The 27,968-nt window shown below is 41.2% G+C and overlaps 1 protein-coding gene across 1 annotated transcript in view; it reads left to right on the forward strand.

The window, feature by feature from the left end:
• Positions 1-27,968, forward strand: part of ZYG11B (zyg-11 family member B, cell cycle regulator) — an 87,127-nt gene that overhangs the window by 53,583 nt on the left and 5,576 nt on the right. Inside the window, exons 7-13 of the mRNA XM_008580674.1 lie at positions 9,586-9,685; positions 9,942-9,992; positions 14,926-15,087; positions 15,196-15,243; positions 23,650-23,847; positions 23,981-24,033; positions 26,377-26,474. Coding sequence (XP_008578896.1) covers positions 9,586-9,685; positions 9,942-9,992; positions 14,926-15,087; positions 15,196-15,243; positions 23,650-23,847; positions 23,981-24,033; positions 26,377-26,474 — 710 coding nt within the window. The remainder of the gene's footprint in view (positions 1-9,585; positions 9,686-9,941; positions 9,993-14,925; positions 15,088-15,195; positions 15,244-23,649; positions 23,848-23,980; positions 24,034-26,376; positions 26,475-27,968) is intronic.

Raw genomic sequence — 27,968 nt, forward strand, 5'->3', positions numbered from 1 at the left:
GGCAATTGTTGGAATCCTGCTTGCAGAGCTAGGGCTCACAGACCCCTCGAGCCCCTTGTACAGACTGGGTGACAAACCCTCCACACTCAGGTCTACGAGCTAGGTAATAGGAAAAAGTCCTGGGAGCAGTGGGTGAAAAATTAATAGACTTTATTCAGAGCTAGGAGCAGCCACCCTAGTGGCTTCCCAGAGTGTCCCAAGAAGCACCGGGTGTCAGAACCATTAGTCCTTTATACTTAAGTCCATAACCCAAAACACCTGGGTGCCCACGTGCATCTACATCAGACAAACAAGGAACACCTGGGCACATGTGAATATTTACATTAGATGCTTGGCAAGATTCTGAACATCTGAGGGGCCCTGACCATTTCTCTATATTTTCCCAACAATCCACCCCTTCAGGGTCCCTCACCGTACATTCTACATGTTCAGAATCTTCCGCAATGTTCCCTTAGCGAGGATAAATGACCTCTACATTTCTATAACCTATTGTTTATTCATTATGCCTTAAGGCTTGTAGTTCTGTCCTTGTAACTATTAGCTGTACATGTCCGGTTAGTAGTCATCATTGGTTTGAATCCTGTAGTCATACTGATGGGCAGTTCAGTGCATATTCAGTAAACCATCACATTGGTCACACGAACGTATATATGTACTCAGTCGACACTGTTGCCCGCAGCCAGAACACTATAGGCAAAAAGACAGAAGGGTTATTGGTACCAACAGGGGGAGTTCTCACCCCTCTGGTAAGATACATGCCAGTTTGCCATCCTGAGAAAGGATGGTTGCAGGACGGGCCGGCCTGTGGCTCACTCGGGAGAGTGTGGTGCTGATAACACCAAGGCCATGGGTTCGGATCCCATATAGGGATGGCCAGTTGCTCACTGGGTGAGCGTGGTGCTGACAACACCAAGTCAAGGGTTAAGATCCCCTTACCGGTCATCTTTAAAAAAAAAAAAAAAAGGATGGTTGCAGGAATAGGTATCTTACCTGGCTTATGATACCATACTTTATCTGCTAACACTGTTGGATCTGTAGGTTCTACATGTAACAGTATAGGGTAACTCATAATTGGCCATAATGATAATAAAAATGTGCCCTTTGGAATAGAGCACTTATCTGTTCCCGGCCATGTTACCTTTACTTGAGGAGGCCAGGTACTTGTCACCCAAGGTGAAACTTGCAAGTTTTCTTCTAATACTTTCCCCCAAGGCCCTATTAGACCTACCCAGTGAATATGGGGGGCTTCTATTCTCCAAAGCCATTCCCATTGTACTGTCTGTCCATGTTGTAAACAGGTTGGGGATGGTAAGAGAATATTTCCATTCTTGCCATATCCTGGCTTCAAAAGCTTATCTTTAGTAGTGACTTGCAGTTGTATAAGTGCTGCAGCCCTATGCAACAGAGCTTCCACTGGAGAGGGCCTGCCCTTGCAGGGTCTCATTTAGAATCCTGACTGTCGGCCATAACCGCCCTGTCCACCTCTTCAGGGATGGGGGTTTGGCAGATAGCCTTAGTCCCTTTTTTTTTTTTTTAAGATGACCAGTAAGGGGATCTTAACCCTTGGCTTGGTGTTGTCAGCACCATACTCTCCCAAGTGAGCAAACCGGCCATCCCTATGTAGGGATCCAAACCCATGACCTTGGTGTTATCAGCACCACACTCTCCCAAGTGAGCCACAGGCCGGCCCTCTTAGTCCCTTTTTTAAAAGACTATTGTACCGTTCAGTCATTCCCACTGCTTGGGGATGATATGGCATATGTAACTCCCATTGAATAGACAACTGGGAAGCCCACTCTGAACCTCATGTCCTGTAAAGTGGGTTCCATTATCACTCTCTATGACTACAGGCTGGCCATACATGGCCATAAGGCTATTCAGTGCTTTCACAGTGTTTACCTGGTCTGTGGCCTTACAAGGCCCCACAAACAGAAGACCAGTAGCCATATCAACAGCAGCAAAGATGTATGTGGAATTCTCTGACCTTGGCAGTGATCCAACAAAGTCCACTTGCCATCGAGTCAGAGGCACTCTTCCTCGAGTTATTTGCCCATCTGTAGGGGGCACCCACCAGGGGTGTGGACTCTCTGGAGCACATACTGGACAAGCATGACAGGCATTCACTACATCTTCCCATTTTGTAAGCAAGGCCCATCTTTGAGCTGCCATGCACATGGTTTTGCTGCCAGCATGCTGCATTCATTGATGTAACCACTGGGCTACATCAGCAGCTGGGGCTCTCTCCAGCCATCTTACCTTAGCCAAGGCATCAGCTTCATCATTTCCTGGACTGGCTAAGGGGAAGTGTCCTGTGACATGGAAAAGAGTTACTTCGTTCTCATGTCCCAGTTCCCATAACTCTTGCCACATGGCTTGTCCCCACAGGGGTTGGTGGCCTACCATCCACTGCTGATATTTCCAAGTAGAGATCCGAAGAGTTAAACCTTTGTACATAGCCCAGCTGTCAGTATAGATGGTTAATGGCCCAGGCTCATTTTTTATCACCATCCATACTGCTCTCAGTTCAGCCCATTGACTGCTTTGCCCTGTGCCATTTTCATACCACATAGTATCTGTTAAGGGCTGAGGGTTCCATGCTAGAGCCATCTGTATACCAAGCTTGCTCTGTGATAGGTCCCTGTCCCTCATGGAAAGGTGTAGCCTCCACTTCCATGGGTAAGGGTTGTGTCAAAGTTTCCTCCACAACCTCTACTGGGCCTAGCACAGTTTGCAACTCTTTGGACAGAGGACTTGTTGACACAGTGCTTCTTTGTTCTATATATGCTCCCCATTAAAACTGAGTGGAGTCTGAGCTACACCCGTTTTAGGGTTGGTTGCCCATGTGCTCAGCCAACCTAGTATGGGGTGTGTCATCCTTACTAGGACTTTGGCAGTTCCTGTGATAGCTTCAGTGGCCATCAAGACATAATACACAGCTGCTAAGTGTTTTTCTGTTAGAGAATAACTCACTTCAGCACCCTTCCAGAGCTGAGACCAGAATCCTCCAGGTATTCAGAATCGGTCTTGTCTCTGCCACAAACCTCATCCTAACCCCTCTTGGGTTATATGTACATCTAATTCAAAAGGCTTAGTAGGATCAGCCACTTGTAAAGCCTGTACTTGCTGTATTGCCCTCTTTGTAGCCTGGTAAGCCTGTTCTACTTCCTCAGTCCAATCCCAGGGGGCTCCTTTCTTTGTTAATGCATACAGTGGGAGTGCCGTTTGGGCCATATGGGGTACACAAGGTATCCAATACCCCAGAAGTCCCAAATATGTCTGTAGCTGAGCTACAGTTGTGGGGCAAGGGTATGCCTGTATCTTGTTGTCTATAATAGTTTCTGGGATGACTGTCATCTTACCTGACCAGACCACTCCCAAGAATTTGACTGACAGCCCAGGTCCTTGCACTTTGGCTGTGTTCACAGCCCACCTACATTGTTCCAAATGACTTAGCAGCATTGGAACTGCCTGGGGTAAATCTGCAAGAGAATCAGAGTTTAGTAACACATCATCAGTGTAGTGAAACATTGCAACCATGCTGGGCCTAGTCCACTTGGCTAGGTCCCCAGCCACTAAACCATGACAGATGGTTGGGCTATGCAGATAACCTTGGGGCAATACCAGAAAGGTCCACTGCCTCCCTTCCCAGGTGAAGGCAAACTGATCTTGGCTATCAGCTGAGATTGGAATAGAGAAAAAAGCATTTGCAAGGTCCAGTACATAATGATAAGTTCCCAGCTGAGTTGTCAGCTGATCCATCAAGTTGTGAAGTGAAGGCACAGCTGCATGCAAAGGAGGTACTATTTTGTTTAGTTCTCAGTAGTCTACAGTCATTCTCCAGCTACCATCAGGGTTTTTTGCTGGCCATACTGGAGCATTAAATGGGCTATGAGCCAGATGACAATACCAACTTTCTCTAACTCCAATATAGTGGCACCTATCTCTGCATGTCCTCCCAGTAGGTGATATTGCTTTACATTAACTACACATCTGGGCTTGGGTAACACCTGTGGGTCATGTTTAGCATATCCCCATAACACAGGCTTTACTGTCCGTATTCATAGCTGAAACTCTCCAACTGTTGTTTGCAGGTGCAAACCATAAAGTACATCCATACTCAAGATGTATTCATCTACTGGGGATATATGTAAAGTATACACACGAGGGGGCAATCATCCTATGCCCAATGGCAGTTACACAGCTTTGACTTCAATAGTATGTCCTCTGGAGCCATCTACACAAACTGTGGCCCCTGGAAACTTATCTGGATTGCCATCTATCAGGCTACATTCTGTGCCTGTATCCACCAACACCAAAACACACTGCACATTTGTCCTTGACCGATGTATTGCCAATTCAGCGTGAGGCCTCCGGTCCTCGCCTGCCCCCAAAAGACAAGTACCTTGCCTGTTCCCTAATCAAAATGGAACATTTCATCTGCCTCCTAGGGAGCAACCAAAAAATCCTTTAAATCCACTAAGCGTACCTTGCTGCCTATTTCTGGATGTTTAGTGGAACGCTGTTCAGGGTGCAATTGCTGCCACAAGGCAAACAGGACCACATTTGGCTGCTGGTCAGTTTTCTTACTGTCAACCCCTGCTGCAAGCAAGTCAAGCCACAAGTCTTGCTTGGTCCCCTTTGGATAAAATTTCGAGCATTTCTTGGGGTTTGGTCTTAGCCACCTTTCGGACTCCTTTTGCTTGTCTGCTATCCTCTACTTCACCCAGGCCAGCTATTGTGGTCGTTACTTCATGTATAGGATGACCAATGTATAGGGCCAGTATGGCCATCAGTGACCCAAAGGACATTGACAGTGCATTTTGCAGCACTATGTCTGTCATCTACCTGTAAAACTTTCATTGTCCGGGCCATGAGTGTTCACATTAAACATGGACTGCTGCATCCCCAGCTCCCGAATTATTTGGACCAACTCAGCATATGTTTGCCATTTATTCACAGTCTTGGGCAGTTCTCCAGCATTTGCCCACACCATTCAGGCAGCTGCATTCACCCATTCCATTAAGGAGCGATTACCTGGCCCTTGTGCATATCTGCGCTATTCTGTAGTCACTGCCTCAGGGATGGGTGCATGCTAACGGAGGCCAATTTTTCCATCTCCTCACCAGAGCATATCACACTGTCCATCCCTAGGTCCCATAAACACTGCAGCCAAGTAGCCAGGGGCTCCCCCTGTTTCTGCCAGAACTGTCTCCCCAAGTCAACTAATTCAACCTGGGTATATGGGACATAGGTAGTGAGTTGGGTCACCTGTGGATTGCCTGCTGGTTGTCTGCCTGGTCCCATAGGCTGCTTGTGCCTCACTTTCTTTTTTTTTTTTTTTTTCCTTTTTTGTCTTTTTTCATGTCCGGCAACGGATTGCAACCCTCAGTGTTGCACCCGTATTGGACCGGGACTGGCAACGGGATCACAACCCTCGGTGTTGCGCCCGCACCTCGCTCAGCCAGTGAGCGGGAACCGGTCTGTATGTGGGATCCGAACCCTCAGCGGGAGCGCCACCGCGCTCCCAAGCAGCGCACTGTAGCAGTGCGCCACCGGGCCGGCCCCGTGCCTCACTTTCTGATGCAGCACAGGTTGTGCCTGGAGACGCATGGTCTCCCCCAACTCACCACTGGCTTCGTCATCTTCCAGGTGTCGGAAGCAGGAGTGACTTCAGCCTGCAGGGTATGTACTTGCACTTCCAACCTGTCTGCTCTCTGCTGCAAATCTTGAAACTAATGTTTCATGGGGTTTCTGGTCCATGTTGGCTCGCAGTACAGCAAACAACAGCCAGACCCCATTCAACAGGAAAGCAGCCACCAGGCACCACATACCCAAGGGTAGCCACGTTTCCTTCCCCTCTCAAAGGGCTTTCTGCTTCTTTACCTGCTTGGCATCCTACCCATGATGCCAATTGCCAGGCTCTTTTACCTGCCCAGAATCCTGCCACAACTATGCCAGTTGTAGAGCTAGGGCTAAAGTCGAAATCCTGCTAACTACACCAATTGTAGAGCTAGGGCTAGGGCTCACAGACCCCTCGAGCACCCTGTACAGACTGAGTGACAAACCCTCCACACTCAGGTCTACGAGCTAGGTAATAGGAAAAAGTCCTAGGAGCAGTGGGTGAAAAATTAATAGGCTTTATTCAGAGCTAGGAGCAGCCACCCTAGTGGCTTCCCTGAGCATCCTGAGAAGAGCCGTGTATCAGAACCATTAGTCCTTTATATTTAAGTCCATAACCTAAAACACCAGGGTGCCCATGTGCATCTACATCAGACAAACAAGGAATACCTGTGCGCATGTGAATATTTACATTAGATGCTTGGCAAGATTCTGAACATCTGAAGGGCCTTGACCATTTCTCTATATTTTCCCAACACTGCTCATGTAGCCAATTGTATTGCTAGGGCCCACAGACCCTTCATATCACAGACCCCTTACATGCCAGGCTGGGTCACCAGACCCCTCACATGCAGGTCTATGAGCAAGGTAATTGGGAAAGATCCCAGAAGCCATTAGCAGATGACACAAGCTCAGTCTTCAGCTTCCTCAGCAGCAGGAGAAGCTTATAGCAAATCCAGCAGCAGTGGAGGTGGCAGCCTCCTGGAGCATCCTGGGGGTCCTGGCAGCAACAGCCTCCAGCAGCAGTAGCAGTCTACCTGGGGCATCCCAAGGGTGGACGGGTAGGTACCCTGCGGATCAGAGCCACTAGTCCTTTATACTCAAGTCCGATATTCCAGGACACTTGAGTACGAGTCAGACAACCCAGGAACACCTGGGCACACATGCACAATTACATTAGACAATAACCAAGGAACACCTGGGTGTACATGCATGTTTACATCAAATGCTCAGAAAGATTCTGAATCCCTGATAGATGCTGACTATTTATATTCACTTTCCTACAGATGGTTCCCATGCACATTGAGGGTGGGTCTTTCCCACCTAGTACACTCAGGCTCTCATACTAATCTCTGCTGGAAACACACTCATGGATACACCTAAAAAGATAGCTTTACCAGGGTTCTTGGCATTCCTTAATTTAATCAAGTTGACACCTAGAATTAACCTTCACACCTTGGAAATGAGTGAATGGGTGTGGCTATCTTCCAGTAAAATTATACAAAACAGGCATCTAGGCCTACAGGCTATATAGTTTGCCTATCTTTGATCCAGCCAGTACACTCTGCTAGAATTGAGCTTCTTTGTGGTCAGAGGCTGTGAATGGTTCATTTCTTTGTCTCTAGTGTTTAAGTGGATGTTTAATGAATGGATGGATGAATGACTGAATAAGTACAACATGAGGCAGAATTTATCATAGAATAAGTGTCAGTGGAATGCATTGAGCCCCCAGACAAGGAAGAAAAGATTCCATCTGATTGATGATCATTAAAGGTTTCATGTTAGTGTTGGCACTTGAGATAATGAAGATAACAGCTAACATATGTGAAGCACTTACTATTGCCAGGCACTGTGCTAAAGTGTTTTACTTATGCTTATTCACTTTTCATAACAATCCTGTCAGATTGTTACTTTCATAATCATTTTACAGATGAGGGGACAGTCGCAGAAAGGTTTAGTAACTTGCTCAAAGTAAAAAAAAATAGTAAGTAGCAGGGTCTAGGTTTAAACTGAGACTGACTCTAGAGCTTCCATTTTTTACATTCATGTTATGTTTCTTTAAAGATGAGAGCTGGTTGAGTTATTTTATGTTGTGTGAACTGCACAGAGGAAGTCAATAGTAATAATATTAGTAAAAATTAACTTTCATCAAGAGCTTAGATTTGACTCCGAAGGGTATGATGTTCTTAACAACTTGACTGCATTGCCTCACATGATATAATAATTTATTTTATTATTATCATTAACATTAATTGGAACTAGAATTCAAACCCAGGACTGACTTCAGAATCTGTACTCTTAACCACTAGGCTATATTACCTCTTAATTGTGGGCATGTGTGAGGGCAGTAAGCATAGAGTAGGCAGGAAAAAAGAAGGATTTGGAAGTATGGGCCCATGCTAGAGTTCTAGAATGCTATGAGTACAGGAGTATACTCATACCTAAGTCCTCTGACAGGTTTATTTATTATAGTATGCAGGCACAAATTGAAGGGAAAGCAATGGAGACAGAAAAGCCCATTAGGAATCTACTGTAGAAGAATTCCAGTAATGGGACTTGGAGATAGCCTTGGGAATAGAAAAAAGGTAATAGTAAACTTGAGAGAAGTTGCAGAGCACTAATCTCCCTCAATGTAATCATTCAGCCAACATGTATTAAGCCATATTTTTGTGTCAATCACTGTATTGGGTGCTTGGCATAAAGGGCTAAACAGGGTATGGTCTCTTCCTTCAAGGAGCTCACAGGCCAGTGGGGGATTCAGGTGTCTACAGATGATCACAGATCTGGCAGTTATAAATAAAGTGCTAAGAAGCTGAAAAGGCACCGATAAACTTGTCAATGAAAGCTTTTCAAAGGAAGTGATATTTGAGCAGAGTCTTGAAAGATGCGATTATGGGTAAAATAATCAGATACAGTCTTTGGAGTTATCTTGTTGATTCCTCTCCTTGTCTCATATCCCACATTCAGTCCTTTTGCAAATTGAGCTCTATATTCAAAATATATCCAGAATGTAACCATTTTTCTTCACTTCCATTTCTACCACTCAGAGTGGACTAAAAGTGGTTTCTCTCCTGAATTATTGCAGTAGCCTCTGAATCGCTCTCCTGGTTCTGTCCTTGACCTCCTGAAGCTTAAGACGCTATCTGATCTTGCTTGCCTGTTACCTCTGACTTTGTATCTTAGAATCTTTCCCCTTGTTCCCTCTGCTCTGACCTCCATTCTATTTCTTAAAACCTCCAGGCACACCCTTACTTCAGGAGTGTTGTCTTTCTCATTCCTTCTGCTTGGAATTCACATGGCTAGCTGTCTCACTTCAAAAGTTTCAGTGAGGCCTTCCCTAGCCACCCTACATAAATTTCAACATTTCTCTTTCTTAACATTCTCTCTTTCTCTGCTTAATATTTTTTCCCCTCCATCGCATACATTAGTACCTAACTATACTACGTATTTTACTTATTTATCTGACTTATTATCTGTCCTCCTCTCTAGAGTAAGCTCTATTAGAGCGGGAATATTTTTCTGTTTTGTTTACTACTCTGTCTCCAGCACTAAGAACGATATGTGGCACAAAGCAGGGTACAATAAATATTTGTGAATGGATTGGCTATCTCCATTGTGCTAGGTGCTATGAGGAACCCAGAAAATACTTAAATTACAACTACAGTATAGAAATCAGTACAGTATACAAATAGAGAATAAAAACATAGACGTGCTATTATAATTCTAGAAGATGAAATACCAGATAGTTTTGACAATATTCTCCAACCTCTTGTTTCTTTACAAAATAGTATCAATTAGTAAAGTGTCCCGTCTAAAACACTGTGTGAATGTTATTCTTTATCAGTTAAGAGGAATTTTCCCTTTCCTTCTTACCTACCTAAATTGTAGCATCAGTTCCCAGTTGGCACTCTGAAAGTGTGCCTGGGCCTCCAGGATTAATTTATGAAAACTTTTGTGTGTTTTCAGGTTTGAAGCAGCCAAGCTTGTCATGCAGTGGCTCTGCAACCATGAGGATCAAAACATGCAAAGGATGGCAGTTGCTATCATTTCCATCCTGGCTGCCAAGGTACCTGAATGCTTGCTGAGTAATTTTCTGTAGGCAGCTATTTCCCATTGTAATTACAATTTTCCTCCAAATCTATGTTCCAGAAAGATTAACATGCCTCTCTGCCAGCCTACTTATTCAGGCTGCATTTGATATTACAGAATTCCAGGTTAATCAGAAATTTTATTCTGATATTTGGAGTCTGTTTTTAATGAATGATATCAAACTCACACTGGTGAATTTGTGGACATTTACTTTGTCTTACGCTTCTTTATAGCTTTCTACAGAACAAACTGCACAGCTTGGTGCTGAGCTCTTCATTGTCAGGGTAAGTCTATTATCTCCTCTATGCAGGCCACTAGATAGTATTCACTTTTATTGTTTTTAGGCAGCATTGTGTATCTTCTGACATTTTATTTATTTAATTATTTTAATTCTTTTAGTTACTTTGAAATGGATGTATTCATTTCTTTTCATAGAGACAGCTTTACTCCTTAACAGATGGAAAGAGCCCTGAGTCAGTGACCTAAGATCTAACTTGTAAACTCTCTTGTGAATTTAGGCAAATTACTTGAACTATTGGGACCCACATATGAATTAAGATCCTATCTAGTTCTAAAATTCTGTGATTTTTATTTATGAAGAAAATGCAGAGACTCTATTAGAGGCATACATTGTCCTACATGCATTGGGGTATATAATATATAATTATATATAAGTATATAATTTAAATAGCTGATATACGATTTTGCTTGCTTATAGTAAGTTGAGGAAATAATAATAGTCAAAAGTTTTAAAAGCTTTATTATTTTTTTTTTTAATTTAATTTTATTTTATTATTATTATTTTTTTTAAAGATGACCGGTAAGGGGATCTTAACCCTTGACTTGGTGTTGTCAGCACCACGCTCAGCCAGTGAGCAAACCAGCCATCCCTATATGGGATCCGAACCTGGGGCCTTGGTGTTATCAGCACCACACTCTCCCGAGTGAGCCACGGGCCGGCCCTAAAAATTTTATTGAATCATAATTGATTATACATAATTTTGGGGTTCAGTGTTGGCATATGTTGATCAAATCAATATTATTAGTATGTATATTGTTACAAATTATACTTATTTTTTATGCCCCTTGTCCAATCTCTGCCTTTCCCCCCTCCCTCCCCCCTCCCACCACTGATAACCCTATATTTCTTTTCTCCCTCTGAAAGAGTAATGGTTACTCTGTTGATTTTTTGCCTAGATGATCTGTCCAATGCTGAGATGTGTGTTTAGGTCCCCCAATATTAACATAGAGCAGATGATTCTTCTTTCACTCTGGAATGGGCTTTGTGGAGAGAGACATCCTCTTCCTTTTTTTGGTCCCTGCTGGTGGCTCTACTTGTGTTGATGCACTCCAGTGGCTAGTGGACCATCTGTGTGGTGGTTGTGACGTCTAGCCACTTTTGTGGCAGCAGTGGTTACTGTGGTAGGCCACCCACATGGAGGTGATGTTTTTGGCATGTTCCTTGGTGCTGGAGGTGTGCCTGGTTGTAGGGGGGGGGGTCTGGTCCCTGGCTCAATGCCTCAGGCCCCTGGACAGGCCCTGAGGCACTGGTGGTATGCCTGGTTGTGTGAGGGGAGGCAGTCCACGGCTCTAAGCCTCAGGTCCCCAGGCTGGCCCCGCAGCACTGGTGCTGTGCCTGTATGTGAGCAGGGGGTCCAAACCCCAATCCATGCCTCAGGTCTCCAGGCAGGCCTTGAGGCACTGGCGATGTGCCTGGTTGTGGGTGGGGGTCTGGTTTGCAGTTCCATGCCTCAGGTCCCTTGGTGGGCCCCGAGGTGCTGGTGGTGTGCCCGGGCCGGAACTAATTTTTTGTCCTTTGCTTGCTTCTAAAGTGGGGGAACTTCCTGTGGGAACCAGTTCTTGAGCTGTGTGGTTGAGCTAAATTGCTGCTTTGCTGCTGTTTCCCTAGGGAAGGCTTTTTGTGCAGCTCAGGGTTTAATTAATGGTTGACCTTATAGGTACTTGGCAGCTCTCTAGAGACCCGGTGCACCTGGGTTGTGTAGAAACTCTGACCAGGGCCTGAGTCTTTTCATCAAACTGCACCCCATGCAATTCTGCATTCCCGACCAGTCTCCTCTGAATGGTCCTGTGCTGATTGGGGGCCAGATCAGCTGTCCTTGCTGTGTCCCAGTGTTCTCTCGGTGGGCCCATCTCCGCCACTGCCTATGCTACAAACACTTCCTGTGGGACAGACTATGTGCCGGTCCCTTGTGATGACTCACTGGCCTCTGAATGGCTCCTTTTTTTCAGTTGTTGTGGCTCTTCGCTCCTGTGTGGGTCCACGGGAACCCTATTAGTGGTTTTGCTGTCCTGGGGGCCTCCAAGGCCCCCTTCTCCCTGCCACCTCCAAGAAATTTCATCTGAAGGGCGCAGCTGTGGCTTTTGCTGGCTCCTGCTCCATGCACTCAGCCTTAAAGTGGCCACTGCCCAAAGTGCTCCAAGCAGTTTTTTCTTTCTCTCATTGTGGCTTCTCCCACCTTCATGAACTCCATAGGTCTCTCCTCCTCTTCCCTTGAGCTCTAGCAGCCCCACCTTGACTGTTGTTGCTTTTTTATAGTTGTAAATTGGTTGATTTGTGGAAGAGAGTGATTCTGGGGACCATCTATTCTGCCATCTTGACCGGAAGCCTAAAAGCTTTAATAGATATAAACAATGTCTTAGGGAGGACTGGAGGCAAAAACCCACTTAAGAGCTTCTTGTTAATATCTTGGCATGAGATGTTTGAACAGTAGTAGTACATGGAAAAGTCAAATAAGAGACTCCCTTTTTTCGTGACTTTCAATTTATGTATGTAATGAGATAAGTCATTCATTTGATTAATATTGTATAGAGTACACATCAGATACCTGCCCCCTTACCAGATATTAGGGATTCACACTGAATTATGTCTGTAATTCCTGCCTATAATAAATTCACGGTATAGTAGAGAAAATAGCTATGTAGACATGGTTATAATACAGTTTAAAAAGTATAATAATAGAGGTAGTATGAATGAAAAAATAATGTAAAGAGAGGGAAGGCTCTCGTATAATGGAAAGAGTGGGAACTCTGGAGTTGACATGTCTAGGTTTATTCCTACTTCTGTCTCTTACTAGCCGTGTTATTTTGGGCAAGTAACATTCATTTTCTAAGGGGTAATGAAAAATATTTTATACAGTTATTATGAAGATTAATTGAAAATTAATACTTTATACAGTTATTATGAAGATTAATGCTAAGTACCTAACACAAAATACAATACATACAATAGTCCCCTTTTATTCATGGTTTTGCTTTCTGTGGTTTCAGTTATCCATGGTCAACCATGGTCAGAAAATATTACATGGAAACTTCCAGAAGTAAACAATTGTGGGCTGTTCTGAGTAGTGATGAAACCTTGTGCTGGCTTGCTCCTTCCCATATGGGTGTGAATCGTCCCTTTGTCCAGTGTATCCATGCTGTATGTGCTACCCACCCATTAGTCACTTAGCACCTGTCTTCTTTATCAGATCCACTATCGAGGCACTGTAGTGCTTGTGTTCAAGTAATCCTTATTTTACTTAGTAATAGGCCCAAATAGAGCGGTGATGTTGGCATATTGTTATAATTGTTCTATTTTATTATTAGTTATTGTTCTCTTACTGTGCCTAATTTATAAATTAAACTTTATCATAAAGATGTGTGTATGGGAAAAAACAGTACAGATAGGGTCCAGTAATATCTGCAGTTTCAGGTATCCACTAGGGATCCCCCGTGGATAAGGGGGGGACTACTGTATCAGATAAGTAGAAAAGTATACTTATTTACTTTTATTATTTTTAGGGATAGCTTTTTATTGCTGTGTATGTCTCACTAATTTTGGCTGGAGGTATATTCAAAGATTTTAAGGAAGTAATATACCCATGTTTTGCAGTGGGGAAGCAAGCTTAGTTTAAGCAGGAAGTAGTAGTAGTAGTAGTAGTAGTACTGATGATGATACCTAATTTTTTCTTTAGCTTTTCATCACTTGCAATTTACAGATGAGGAAACAGAATTAATTTGGTAAACAAGGTTACAAATTTAGTCTAATGCAGAGATTATATCTAAACTCAGATAATTTGATTCTGCCGCCACACTCTTAGCCACTATGCTGTTGTTACCTAATTGTACTTAGATGTTTGTGTTCCTTAAAATTTTTTTCTGAATTGTATATAACCTTTAGTGACGGTGTTCATTAATGTTTTCTTCTGTCTGTTTTAGCAGAGCTTCCTTTTACCTCCAAAATATGTGACCTAAAAATGGAATCATTGGCCGGCCCGTGGCTCACTCGGGAGAGTGCGGTGCTGATAACACCAAGGCCCCGGGTTCAGATCCCATATAGGGATGGCCGGTTCGCTCACTGGCTGAGCATGGTGCTGACAACACCAAGCCAAGGGTTAAGATCCCCACCAATCCAGAATCCTGATGAACCAGCTAAAAAGTGGCAAAGAAAAAAAAAAAAAAAAACTGTTGTTTGGGGTTTTTTTCAAAATTTACAGTAATAATTTATAACACTAATAAAAATGGAATCATGGATGTTTTATTAGTTCTTAATTTCCAACTTAAATTTCTTAGGGTAAAAGTATTATAGAAATAATTTACAACTGGAATTTCAAAACTATTATCTCCTTTATATCCAATATGACTTTAATTCTCTTATCATTGTATGTAGTTTGTCCTTTCTCTTTTTTTCTTAAGGAAAACTTGCAATTAGATAGATTAGATCTTCCAGTTAATTTTCTCTTACTAAGTTGACTATGATAAAATTACTATTTCTTAGACTCAATTTCCTTTCCTGAAAAATGGGGGTAACATTACTGAAATAGAGGGTATAATTTGGTGATGCTTAGCGGATATTAGCTTTATTACCCCTTCTCCCCCTCCACTTTTTTTATTCCAGAATCTTAAATAAGTATATGCTGTGACTGATTGGGTAAGATAATTTGTCCAAAGCTTAAATCATTTTGCTTTTAAGTGTTATTTACAGCTAATTAGATTTTAGGTATGGTCAGAATAATACAGAAGCATTTATGAAAATCCCATACTTTTTTCTTGTGGATGGAATAGTCCAATCCAAAGGGCTGTTTGTTGTACTTGTAAGAATTTATGGGAAATGCTTTAAGCCACAAGACTAATCTTCATGGACTTGTGGTTATTAACAAGCACAAATTGCAGTAACAATTCAATAATGAAAAAGTAATTTTGTTTTCCCTCTTTCAGCAACTTCTTCAAATTGTGAAGCAGAAAACCAATCAAAATTCAGTGGACACTACATTGAAGTTTACTTTGAGTGCACTTTGGAATCTCACAGATGAATCTCCAACCACTTGCAGACACTTTATTGAAAACCAAGGGTTAGAACTCTTCATGAGGGTTCTAGAGGTTAGAATGGGAATTTAGCCTACAGTTTTGAAATTTATTGATTAACTTATTTAAGCATTTATTATATTAGATCTTTAGGTAATTATAGGTTTCTCTTTCTTTTTACAGTCTTTTCCAACTGAGTCATCTATTCAACAGAAAGTTCTAGGACTTTTGGTAAGATATAAGCATTTTCTGTAAAATTCTACTCTATAATTATTTTTTGTCTGAGGTAATACATTTAAAGTTGCTGCTATGATATTTATGAACACTTAATGACATTTGAAAATACATGCAAATAATTATTAAATCAGGGCTGGCTGGTTAGCTCAGTTGATTAGAATGTGGTATTATTACACCAAGGTCAAGGGTTCGGATCTCCATACCAGCCACCTGCCAAAAAAAAGCTATAAAATTATATATACATATTAATATTTTTGCCCTATTAAAAGGAAAAATATAAATATTCATACTTTTATATTTTGCATGTTTTTCACATGCAAGAGTATGAAATACTGAGTAGTGAGGAGATGAATTTTTTTTTTTTTTTTTTTTTTTTTGGTCTTTTTTTGTCTTTTTTTCCGTGTCCGGCAATGGATCGCAACCCTCAGTGTTGCCCCCGTACCGGACCGGGGACCGGCAATGGGATCGCAACCCTCGGCGTTGCTCCCGCGCCTCGCTCAGCCAGTGAGTAGGAACCGGTCTGTATGTGGGATCCAAACCCTCGGGCGGGAGCGCCGCCGCACTTCCCAAGCGGCGCACTATCCAGTGCGCCACTGGGCCAGCCCGAGGAGATGAATTTTTATGAAAGCTGAGGGTTGGCATTTAAGGAGGACCTATCTATTTATTGTAGCTTTAGTTATATGAAGTAGAAAATGGAAAACTATACGCTCAGTAATAGAAGCATTATTTAATAAATTATAGTATTTGATTGTTTTACTTAGCATTCATATGATTATTAGAGATAGAAATTGGCTCAGATGACCTCAATAGGAAAGGGGGAATTTATTTTAAGGATTTGGAAAGATCTCATAGGGCTTTAAAAATGCTTAAAAAATTTTTTTTCAAAAGGAGTATGTTTACTATAAGTAGTAAAACAGTACAAAAATGTATTTTAAAAGTTTGACTCAGGGCCGGCCCGGTGGCGCACTCGGTAGAGTGCGGTGCTTGGGAGTGCGGCAGTGCTCCCGCCGAGGGTTCGGATCCCATATAGAGACCTGTCCGCTCACTGGTTGAGCGCGGTGCAGGCGCGACACCGAGGGTTGCGATCCCGTTGCCGGTCGCGGTACAGGCACGGCACTGAGGTTTGCGATCCCGTTACCGGTCACGAAAAAAGACAAAAAGGAAAAAAAAAAAAAGTTTGACTCAGGTCAGGTATGGAGAGCCCCTCGTCCTGGGAAATTGAGTTTGGCTGGAAAGGGGGCAGCCCCCTTGCCCATCGCGCAACACTCAGTTCTTGGGGAACCTGGTGCTAAACCATTAGTAGACAATGTGCTTCTGGGTTGGGGTTTTATATGTAGCAGAGCAGCTCAGTTCCTGCAATCTATTGAGAGTCAGGGGTTTGTAATAAAAAAAAAAAAAAAAGTTTGACTCTGTTCCCAACTTTCCATCATTTTCATCTTCATTAGGTAATTAAATTAATATAACCTGATATGCTTCCTTTCATAGCTTTCTCTATTACTTTGTGATTAAAATTTTTTTTCAATAATTTATTCTGAGATATTGATTGTAATTTAATTATTTGTGGTCATTCTGAATTTACTCAGACTTGTGTATGGCCCAGATTATGGCCTGTCTTGGTAAATGTTCCATGTGCATTTGAGAACAATGTGTATTGTGCTATTATTGCCTATAGTGTTCTATAAATGACTATCAGGTCTAGTTGGTTGATATTGTTCACATCTATCATATCTTTATTGATTTTCTGCCTACCTGTTCTATCAATTATTGACAGAGGGGTTTTGAAATCTCTGATTATAATTGTGGATTTACCAGTTTCTCCTTACAGTTCTAACAATTATTGCTTCATGTAATTTAAAAACTCTATTATTACATTCATAAACATTTAGAATTGTGTCCTCCTGATTAATGGACCCATTTACTATCATGAAATGACCTTCATAATCCCTGGTAATATTCCTTGCTTTGAAATCTACTTTGATATTAACATATCCATTCCAGCTTTCTGTGGACTGTGTTAACATGGTATATCTCTTTCCATTTTTTTACTTTTAATGTATTTTTGTCTTTATATTTAAACTGTGTTTCTTATAGACAGCATATACTTTGCATCCTGCTTTTTTATCCAATTTGACAATCTCTGCTTTTTATTTGGGATATTTGGATCATTTGATGTGTTTTTTTTTTTTTTTTGACAAATAATAATTGTATATTATTATTTGGAGTGCAGTGTGATGTTTTGATGTATGTGTACATTGTGTACTGATTAAATCAAGCTAATAAATATTTCCATCATCTCACATATTTATTGTTTTTGTGGTTAGAACATTTAAAATATATTCTTAGCAATTTAAAAATACAATACATTATTAACTATCATCATAACGCATGCAATAGATCTCAAAAATTTATTCCTCCTGTTTAACTGGAACTTTGTACCCTTTGACTAACATCTCTCCATTCATTTCCCCCACCCCCCAGCCTCTGGTAATGTTCATTCTCTCTACTTCTATGAGTTCAACATTTTAGATTCCACATGTAATTGGATCATACAATATTTTTATTTCTTTGTCTGGCTTATTTCATTTAGCATAATGTCTTCCAGGTTCATCCATGTTGTCACAAATGATAATATTTTCTTCTTTTTTAAGGCTAAATAGTAATCCATTGTGTATACATACCACATTTTGCTTATTCATTCTTCTGATGATAGACACTTAACTTAATTCCATATCTTGGGCATTGTGTATGATGTTACAATGAACATGAGAGTGCAGATATCTCTTCAACACTGATTTCAGTTCCTTTAGATATATACTCAGAGGTGAGATTGCTGGATCATATGGTAGTTCTATTTTTAGTTTTTTGAGTAATATGATTATGGATGTGGTTAAATTTGAGTTCATCAACTTGGTACTTGTTTTCTGTTTGTCCCATCTGTTTTTTGTTTTTTCCTTTTTCTGCCTTCTTTTGGTTTGAGGTTTTTTTTTTTCTTTCTTGGCATCTGGCCAGGACAGGTATCCAAACTCTTGACCTTGGTGTTACCAACATTGCACTCTAACCAACTGAGCTAACCAGCCAGCCTGGTTTGAGTATTTTCTATGATTCCATTTTATCTCCTTTCTTGGCTTAATAGCTATTACTCTTTGCTTTGTTATTTTAATGATTACTTTGAGTTTGTAGTATACATTTTTTTTTTTCCTTTTTTGTCTTTTTTACTGACCGGTAACGGGATCGCACCCCTTGGTGTCGTGCCCACACCACGCTCAGCCAGTGAGCGGGAACCGGTCTCCACATGGGATCCGAACCCTCTGCGGGAGCGCTGCCGCGCTCTCAAGCGGCGCACTCTCCAGTGCGCCACTGGGCCAGCCCTGTAGTATACATTTTTAATCACACTCTATCTTTTTTTTTTTTTAAAGATGACCGGTAAGGGGATCTCAACCCTTGGCTTGGTGTTGTCAGCACCACGCTCAGCCAGTGAGCAAACTCGCCATCCCTATATAGGATCTGAACCCACGGCCTTGGTGTTATCAGCACCGCACTCTACCGAGTGAGCCACGGGCCGGCCCATCACACTCTATCTTTATGTGACTTTATTCAATTTCATATATAAGATCCTTGGAGTAGTAGACTTTCATTTCTGCTCTTTTGTGGTACTATTGTCATGCATTTTACTTTTAAGTATATTATAAATCACACAAAACATTATTATTTTTGTTTGAAATGTCAATTATTTTTTAAGGAGAATTAAATAATTTTTTAAACTTATACATTTACCCAGATAGTTATTATTTCTGGTGCTTTTCTTTCCTTTGTGTAGATACAGATTTCTATCTGGTAACATTTTTCTTCTGCCTAAAATACATCCTTTAATATTGCTTATAGTGTGGGTCTACCAATGATGAATTCTTCAGTTTTCGTATGTCTGAAAACACCTTCATTAAACCTTTGTTTTTGAAAGATGTTTTTGCCAGGTATATGTAATTCTAGGTTGACAGTATTTTAAAGATGTTGATTAGTTTATTCTGACTTGTGTCTTTCCAATGAGAAATATGATGTCATCACTATCTTTGTTCCTCTGTATATACATATTGTTTTCTTCTGCCCACTTTTAAGATTAGTAATGATTTTGAGTGCTTTCATTATGGTGTGTCTTGGTGAAATTAACTTCATGTTTCCTATATTTGGGATTCATGGAGCTTTTTGGATCTGTAGGTTTATAATTTTCATCAAGTTTGGCAAGTTTTTGACCACTATTTAAAAAAAAAAAAATTATGCAGCCACCTTCTCCCCCCATTGGATTTCTTTGTACACTCCAACTTCCCTATATTAAGCTGCTTGAAATTGTCCCACAGCTCACTGATGCTTTTAAATTTTTTTGTTTTCTTTTTTCTTGTGTGTTTCAGTTTGGATAGTTTCCATTGCTATGCCTTCTAGCTCAGTAATCTTTTCCTCTACAATACTCAACGTGCTACAATCTCATCTAGTATTTTTTTCATCTTAGATACTGTCATTTTCATCTCTAGAAGTTCAGTTTGGGAGTTTTTAATATCTTCCACATTCCTACTTTTGAATATATGAAATATTTGTAGTAGCTATTTTAATCCCTTCCTCTGCTAATGGTAACATCTGTGTCAGTTCTGACTCAATTTCAAATAATTGATTATTGTCCTCATTAAGAGTCATGTTTTTCTGACCCTTTACATACTTAGTAGGTTTCAATTTACTTTTTAAAAAATTTATTATTATTTTATTGTGGTAAAATGCACATAACATAAAATTTACCATTTTAACCATTTTTTGTATGTATTCAGTGTTATTGAATACATTCATAATGTTGTGCAACTGTCACCACCATTTATCTCATATCTCTTTACATCTTGTAAAACCAAAACTCTGTACCTGTTAAACGATAAAGTCCCATTCCCATCTTCCCTAGCCTATGCCAAACACCATTTTATTTTCTGTCTCTGCAGTTTTGACCACTCCAACTACCTCATATAAGTGGAATCATACAGTATTTTCCTTTTTTGTGACTGGCTTATTTTACTTAGCGTAATGTCCTCAAGGTTCATTCATGCTATAGCATATGTCAGAATTTCCTTCCTTTTTAAGGTTGAGTACTATTTTATTGTATGTATAGAGCACATTTTCCTTACCTATCCATTTGTTGTTGAACACTTGGGTTGCTTCCACATTTTAGCTATTGTGAACATGGGTATACAAATATCTCCTTAAGACCCTGCTTTCGATTCGTGTGTGTGTGTGTGTGTGTGTGTACAAAAAAATTTTTGAGAAACTGCCAACTGTTTTCCACAGCAGCTGTGTCATTTTACGTTACCACCAACAGCGTACATGGGTTCCAGTTTCTCCACTTCCTTGCCAGCACTCGTTATTTTCTGGGATATTTTTTTGATAGTAGCCATCCTAATGGGGATGAGGTGGTATCTCATTGTAGTTCTAATTTGTATTTCTCTAATGATTAGTGATGTTCAACATCTTTTTATGTGTTTATTGGCCATTGGTATATCTTCTTTGGAAGAAATATTTATTCAACTCCTTTCCCCATTTTTGAATCAAAGTTTTTGTTGTTGTTGAGTTTTTGGAGTTCTCTACATATCCTGTATATCAGTCCTTTATCATGTACATGATTTGCAAATATTTTCTCTTTCTGCTTGATGTATTTTGATTAGATGCCAGACATTGTGAGTTTTACCCTCTTGGGTGCTGGATATTTTTGTTTTCCTATAAATATTCTCGAATTTCATTTTGGGATGCAATTAACTTCCTTTTAAACAGTTTAATCATTTGAGGTCTTGCTTTTATGATTTACTAGGTGGTTTCAGAGCAGCAATCAGGCTAGGGCTAATTATTCTCTATTACTGAAACAAAACCTTCCTGAATACTCTACCCAGTGCCCTGTGAGTGAAGAATTTTTCCATAATGGATGGTGAGAACAAGTACTATTCCTGGCCCTGCGTGGCACTGGACGCTTTTCCCTAATCCTTTTTGATGGTTCTTTTCCTGCCCTCAGATAGTATACTCATGCTTATGAACTCTGATAAGTACTCTGCTGAATAGAATGGGATGCTGTGCAGATTCTCTCCCTGTGCGGTTCTCTTATCCCCCGGTATTTTGTCCTATAAATTGTCTTAGTCTCTGTGGACTTTCAGCTCCATCTCCTCATCTCCTTTACTCAGTGAGTCCACTGGGCTCTGCTTCAGGTCTATATTTTTGTGCCACAGCCTGGAAACTGTCTCAAGGCAGTATTTCACTTTGTTTTCCAACTCTAAGGGTCACTGTCTTTATTGCCTAATATTCAATATTTTTTTTTTTTTTTTTGCAGCTGGCTGGTATGGGGATCTGAACCCTTGCCCTTGGTGTTGTAACACCATGCTCTAACCAACAGAGCTACCAACCAGCCATGTTAAATATCTTGAAAATTGTTGTTTCATCTTTGTTTCTGTTCTTTCAGTTGTTTCAAGCATGAGTGTAAATCTGGCTGCTTTTACTTTATCTTGTCTGGAACCAGAAGTCTTTATCACTCTTCCATTAGATTTAAAAATGAGAAATTGGTCTTTCACATTTACCCACATATTTCTCATACTATTCTACTACATTTTGTCAACCTCTTTTACCTGCCCGTAATCCTACCAACTGGGCCAAGTGTCACGCTAGGGCTGTGTCTGGAGCTCACAGACCCCTCAAGCCCATTCACAGACTGGGTCACAAACCCTTCACATGCCAGGCTGGGTCCCCAGGCCCCTCACACGCAGGTCTATGAGCTAGGTAACTGGCCAAAAAAGGTCCTTGGAGCCGTAGGTTCGAGAGCAAAGCCACGTGCAGCAGATGCCTGAGGTAGTAGACACCAGACAGGGTGGCAGTGCTGCCCATGAGCACTAACTCCACCCACACATAACTCGTTTGCAAAGAATGCACTGCACCACCCCCAACCAGACCTAAGGCAAGGGGGCCTGATTAAATTATAATATTTTCCCAACACATTTCTTATCCTGTAGGTCTGCTTGCAATGAATTTTCACTCAGGTTTTGTTTGTGTGAAGAAGTCTGATACTGTATTTTTTTTTTTTTAATCATTTCTAGAAGTTACATTTAGGACTTTCTTATATATTCATTTTCTCTCCTCATGTTTGTTTTTATTACTCCTGACTCATATTTATAATATTTATAATAGCTGTTTTAAGTCCTTCTCTGCTAATTTCACTATCTCTGTCATCTCTGGGTCCATTTCTTTTTTTTTTAAAAAGATGACCGGTAAGGGGATCTTAACCCTTGACTTGGTGTAGTCAGCACCACGCTCAGCCAGTGAGCGAACCGGCCATCCCTATGTGGGATCCGAACCCCGGGGCCTTGGTGTTATCAGCACCGCATTCTCCCGAGTGAGCCATGGGCCGGCCCATCTGGGTCCATTTCTAGTGATTAATTTTTTCCAGGTTATGGATCACATTTTCCTACTCCTTTGTATGCCTGGTAATTTTTGATTGGATACTAGTTATTGTGAAATTTACATTGTTGTTTGCTGGATTTTATTGTTTTCCTCTAAAGAATCTTGTACTTTGTTCTGGCATGCAGTTACTTGTAGACCAAGTTGCTCCTTTTTTTTTTGGTGGCTGGCTGGTATAGAAATCCAAAATCTTTGACCTTGGTGTTATAACACCACACTGTAACCAACTGAGCCAACCAGCCAGCCATCAAGTTGCTCCTTTTGAAGCTTTGTTAGAGTGGCTTTAGAACACCCTTTACCTTAGGACTAATATATAATTTAGCCTCACTGTTATCAAATGCTTTGTTTATTATGAGATTTCTTCACTCTGTCTGGTGGGATGTGAGCTATTCCTAACCCTGTGTGACTTTGGGATTTGTTTGTGTACCACTTTCTGGTGGTTCTTTCCCTAGCCTCTTACAGATTTACTCTGTATCACTACTTGGCCAAAGATTTGAGGGACTCCTGTACAGGTCAGTTGGTTTCTCTTGCTCTCTCCCTCTCTCCCTGTGGAGCTTTTTCTTTTCCTGTACTTTATTCAGAAAAGTTTGGCTGCTTGGCCACCTGAACTATTTTGGTATTTTCTTTCTTTCCTTTTTTTGGGCAGCTTTCTGGTACAGGGATCGAACCCTGGACCCTTGTATTATCAGCACCATGTTGTAACCAACTGAGCTAACAGGCCAGCCCAACCCAGAACTGTTAAGATCTCTGTATCCTCAGCTCAACAAAACTGCCAGGTTCTCTTTAGGTCCCCCTTACTGCAATCTAGAAACTGACCCATTTGAATACTTTCTCTCAGGGATCACCTTCCTGTATTACCTGTTGTCCACTGTCTGAAACAGTTCTCTCAGCCATTCACTACACATATTACTTTAATTTTTATATCTTCTTTTTTTCCAGAACAATATAGCTGAAGTACAAGAATTACATTCTGAATTAATGTGGAAGGATTTTATAGACCACATCAGTAGTCTCCTGCACAGTGTTGAAGTAGAAGTCAGTTACTTTGCAGCTGGAATTATTGCCCATTTAATATCCAGAGGTGAACAAGCTTGGACATTGAGCCGTAGCCAGAGGAATTCTCTTTTGGATGATTTGGTAGGTTATTTGGTATTTTCTGGAAACATAAACAACCAAAATTCATAGTGGCTAAACTGTCAAAGCCTTATAATGTATTAATACAAGCTAAATAAATATTGTAATCCTTTCTTGTTTGTCTTGTATCTTCCAGCATTCAGCTATTTTGAAATGGCCAACTCCAGAGTGTGAGATGGTAGCATACAGGTAATTAGCACAATAATTAATATTAAGCCATAATCTAGTCATTTTGCTTGCCTATAGATCATTCTTACTAGATGTATAATTTTTCCCACAGGCAGCTTTCTTAGTACTGGCTTTATTATTTTATTTTTACTTTTATTTAATTAATTTATTTATTTATTGGCATCTGGCTTGTATAGGGATCCAAACCCTTGACCTTGGTGTTATAACACCACATTCTAACCAACTGAGCTAACTGGTCAGTCCAGTACTGGCTTTAAAAGAAGCAAAGTATTTTTACCTTTTTTCTGCCACCTGTCATTCATCATTCCTCCCTTCTTTCCAAATCTATTGAAGACAAGTGCCAGGAATTTGTTTTATGCTCTTGAAATTCATAGATAAAAAACAAAATGTGAATCAGATATAATTCACCATTATGCTAGACGTGCATAGAATGTTATGAAATTAAAGATGAGAGCATATTTTTTTAAATCTACACTGGAAAATGGTAAAAAGCTTACAGAGGAAGTGAATTGTAAGCTGAGTTTTGAAAGATAAGTAGGGGGGGCCGGCCCGGTGGCGCACTGCTACAGTGTGCCGCTTGGGAGTGCGGCGGTGCTCCCGCCTGCTGCCCTCAGCAAACTGCTCCCGGCACCCCAGCCAGTCTGGCTGGAGCAGTCCTGCCTCAGCACCTCCGAACAACAAAAGCCATAAACCTTGGTGACATTCACGTTGTGTTAAGTTTGCAGGCCAGAAGTACATGAGAGCAGTGGAGGCGTGGCAGCTTCCACCAAGATTTCAGAAGATGTATGAAAAAAGCCGGGGATTCAGGTGGAGACCTGCTGCAGGGGTGGAGTCACTGCAGAGGTCATCTACGGAGAAATGTGGAGCAGAAAAGTGGGGTCGGAGCCCCCACAGAGAACCCCCACTGAGGAAATGTCTAGTGGAGCCAGGATGGTGGAACTGCCACCAGGATCCCAGAACCCTGGGGCCGCTGGCAGTGTGCAGCGCCAGCCTGGGAAAGCTGCAGGCATCAGGGCAGCTCAATGGGCTGCACTTGGCAGAGCTGTAGTGTGATGAGGTAGATTGATTTAGCTTATGCTATTTTTACTGTTTGGAAAGTGTTCTTGTTTGAACCCCCCCTCCCCAACACCTATGGTGAAAATTGAAGGTTAAAAATTGTCCTGTACTTAGAAAAATTTTAAATTCTGCCTGCCGTTGTTGTTTTCTGCCTATGCTGTCCCTAACTGATAAAACCAAGAGCTGTATCTGGATGTATCTAGACAACCTAAGGAGGAAACTGCCCTGTGGAAATTTTTGCTGTCCCTAAGTGATTAACTGGCTTATCTTGGCGGCTTCTGTAACCAGCTTGTGTTAGGCCTTGCAAAACCCCCTCCCTCCTCACACTAGGCAGGAACGTGTGTGACTATATGATAACTTTAAGTGTGTGACTATATGATAACTTTGACTGTGTGACTATATGATTTTCTTGCCTGTGTGACTATGTGCCTTTAAAAGACCCCTTAAACTTAAACTCAAGGCTGTTCTCTTACCAGAATATCTGGAGAGACAGTCACTGGCCAGCTAATAAAGACCCCCTTTTTAAATTCTCAATTGGGTGTTCTGGTTCCTTTTCCATGCGACAGCCTCACAACAGAGGTTGCCCAATGCTTTAGGGGTCCAGGTGCCCCAGTGTGCTTAATGTTTGCCCTGTTTGGGTTTATTTGTTTGGGGCCTGTTTTTCCTTTCTGTTCCTCCCTTCTGGAACGGGAATGTGTACCCAGTGTCTGTCCCACTGTATCTTGGAAGTTAGATAAACTTGTTTTTGACTCTTTACAGATTCACGCTGAAAGGAGTTTTGCCTTTAGTCTCAGATGAGACTTTGGACTTTTGAGTTGGTGCTGCAACAAGCTAAAGACTTTTGGGACTGGGATGGAATATGTAATATGTGAATGTAAGGGTCTTCTGTCCTCGCTAAGGGAACATTGCGGAAGATTATGAACGCGTAGATTGTACAGCGAGGGACCCTGAAGGGGTGGGTTGTAGGGAAAATAGAATAATTTAATCAGGCCCCCTCGCCTTGGGTTGGGTGGAGTTAGTGCGCATGTGCAGTGCGTGGTGTTGACTGCCTGGTGATCAGCCACTCGGCCATGCTCTCAAACCTACGGCTCCCAGGACCATTTTGCTGGTTACCTAGCTTGTAGACCTGTGTGTGAAGAGTTTGTGACCCAGTCTGGACAATGGGCTTCAGGGGTCTGTGAGCTCCAGACCCAGCCCTAGCTTGACAGAAAAGTTTAGGAATTATTGCTTTAGAAAATGATGCTGAGTGTAGGATGTAACTTTGACTCTTTTCTTTTGAACCTTTAGGTCTTTTAATCCATTTTTCCCATTACTTGGCTGTTTCACAACACCAGGAGTCCAGCTATGGGCAGTTTGGGCCATGCAACATGTCTGCAGCAAGAATCGTATGTACCAAAAAAGAGAATTATGTTTTTCTTTTTCAAGTGAAATACTCCTTTTACAAGAAAGCCATTTCTAAATTGTATATTGAAGTGATTTTTTAAGGGCACCAACTTTCAAAGATACAATATAAGAGAATCTTATGTTGTAAATTAAATGTATTCTTTCAGAATGGACTTGGCAGTACTAGATACTGAATGACAATGGTGAATGTGACAGTTTGAACCTCATGGAATTTTTTGGGGGGGGGGGCAGGGTGGCTGGCCAGTAAAAGGATCTGAACGCATGACCTTGGGGTTATAAGGCTGTGCTCTAAACAACTGAGCTAACTGGCCAGCCATGAAATTTATTAATTAATTAATTTATTATTATTATCTTTTAAGAAGATGACTGATAAGGAGATCTTAACCCTTGACTTGGTGTTGTCAGCACCATGCTTTCCCAAGTGAGCTAACCAGCCATCCCTATGTAGGGATCTGAACCTGTGGCCTTGGTGTTACCAGCACCACACTCTCCCAAATGAGCCATGGGCCAGCCCTAGCCATGAAATTTAAAGATGAAGAGCCTACAGTAAATGCATTTGTTGAGTAAAAGGTCTCAAGTAGGTTCATTGTTTATGGTGCATTCCAGTGCCCAATTATCATTCACCTGAAATTCCATGTTCAAGACATTGTTGTCAGCAACCATGGTCTCTGGAAAAGCAAAACATTTAAATCAGGTTCCATATCATTCTTTTTTTGAAGGTTGTTATACAACTCTTTGTCAGTTATTTGTTAATATAAACTCATTCCACAAATGATTTGACACAAGAAACACAGAAACACTTTAATACCAAAGTATAAATTTGAAAAAAAAAAAAAAAAAATCAGGACCAAGGGCCGACCCCGTGGCTCACTCGGGAGAGTGCGGTGCTGATAACACCAAGTCAAGGGTTAAGATCCCCTTACCGGTCATCTTTTTAAAAAAAAAAAAAAAAAATCAGGACCAAGGGCCGACCCCGTGGCTCACTCAGGAGAGTGTGGCGCTGGGAGCGCAGCAGCGCTCCCGTCGCGGGTTCGGATCCTATATAGGAATGGCCGGTGCACTCACTGGCTGAGCTCAGTGCGTACAACACCAAGCCAAGGGTTCCGATCCCCTTACTGGTCACAAAAAAACCACAGGAGGGAAAAAAAAAATCAGGACCAAGGAAAAATAATTTTTTTTAAATGTAAGGATGGAAGGAAAATAGTTGAATGTAGACTTGTAGGCCATACATAGTGATTCATATACCCTGTGGGTGGGTTCCAAATAATCAGCTACCTGGTTCTCCATATAATAAGGAAAAAACATTCCTTTTCCTCACGGGAAAGTAAAGCTTTTATAAGCAATTAAATTTCTTATATTGGACCTTAATAAGGAACATATTATAGGGCCTATTGCAATGTTCTTATAGCAATGGTAGTAACATTTTGTGAGATTATTTCTTCTTGCATTTTTTTTTTTTTTTTTTTTTTTTTTGT

This window comes from Galeopterus variegatus, unplaced genomic scaffold, assembly GCF_000696425.1.
Source record: "Galeopterus variegatus unplaced genomic scaffold, G_variegatus-3.0.2 Scaffold6, whole genome shotgun sequence".
Lineage (NCBI taxonomy): Eukaryota > Metazoa > Chordata > Mammalia > Dermoptera > Cynocephalidae > Galeopterus > Galeopterus variegatus.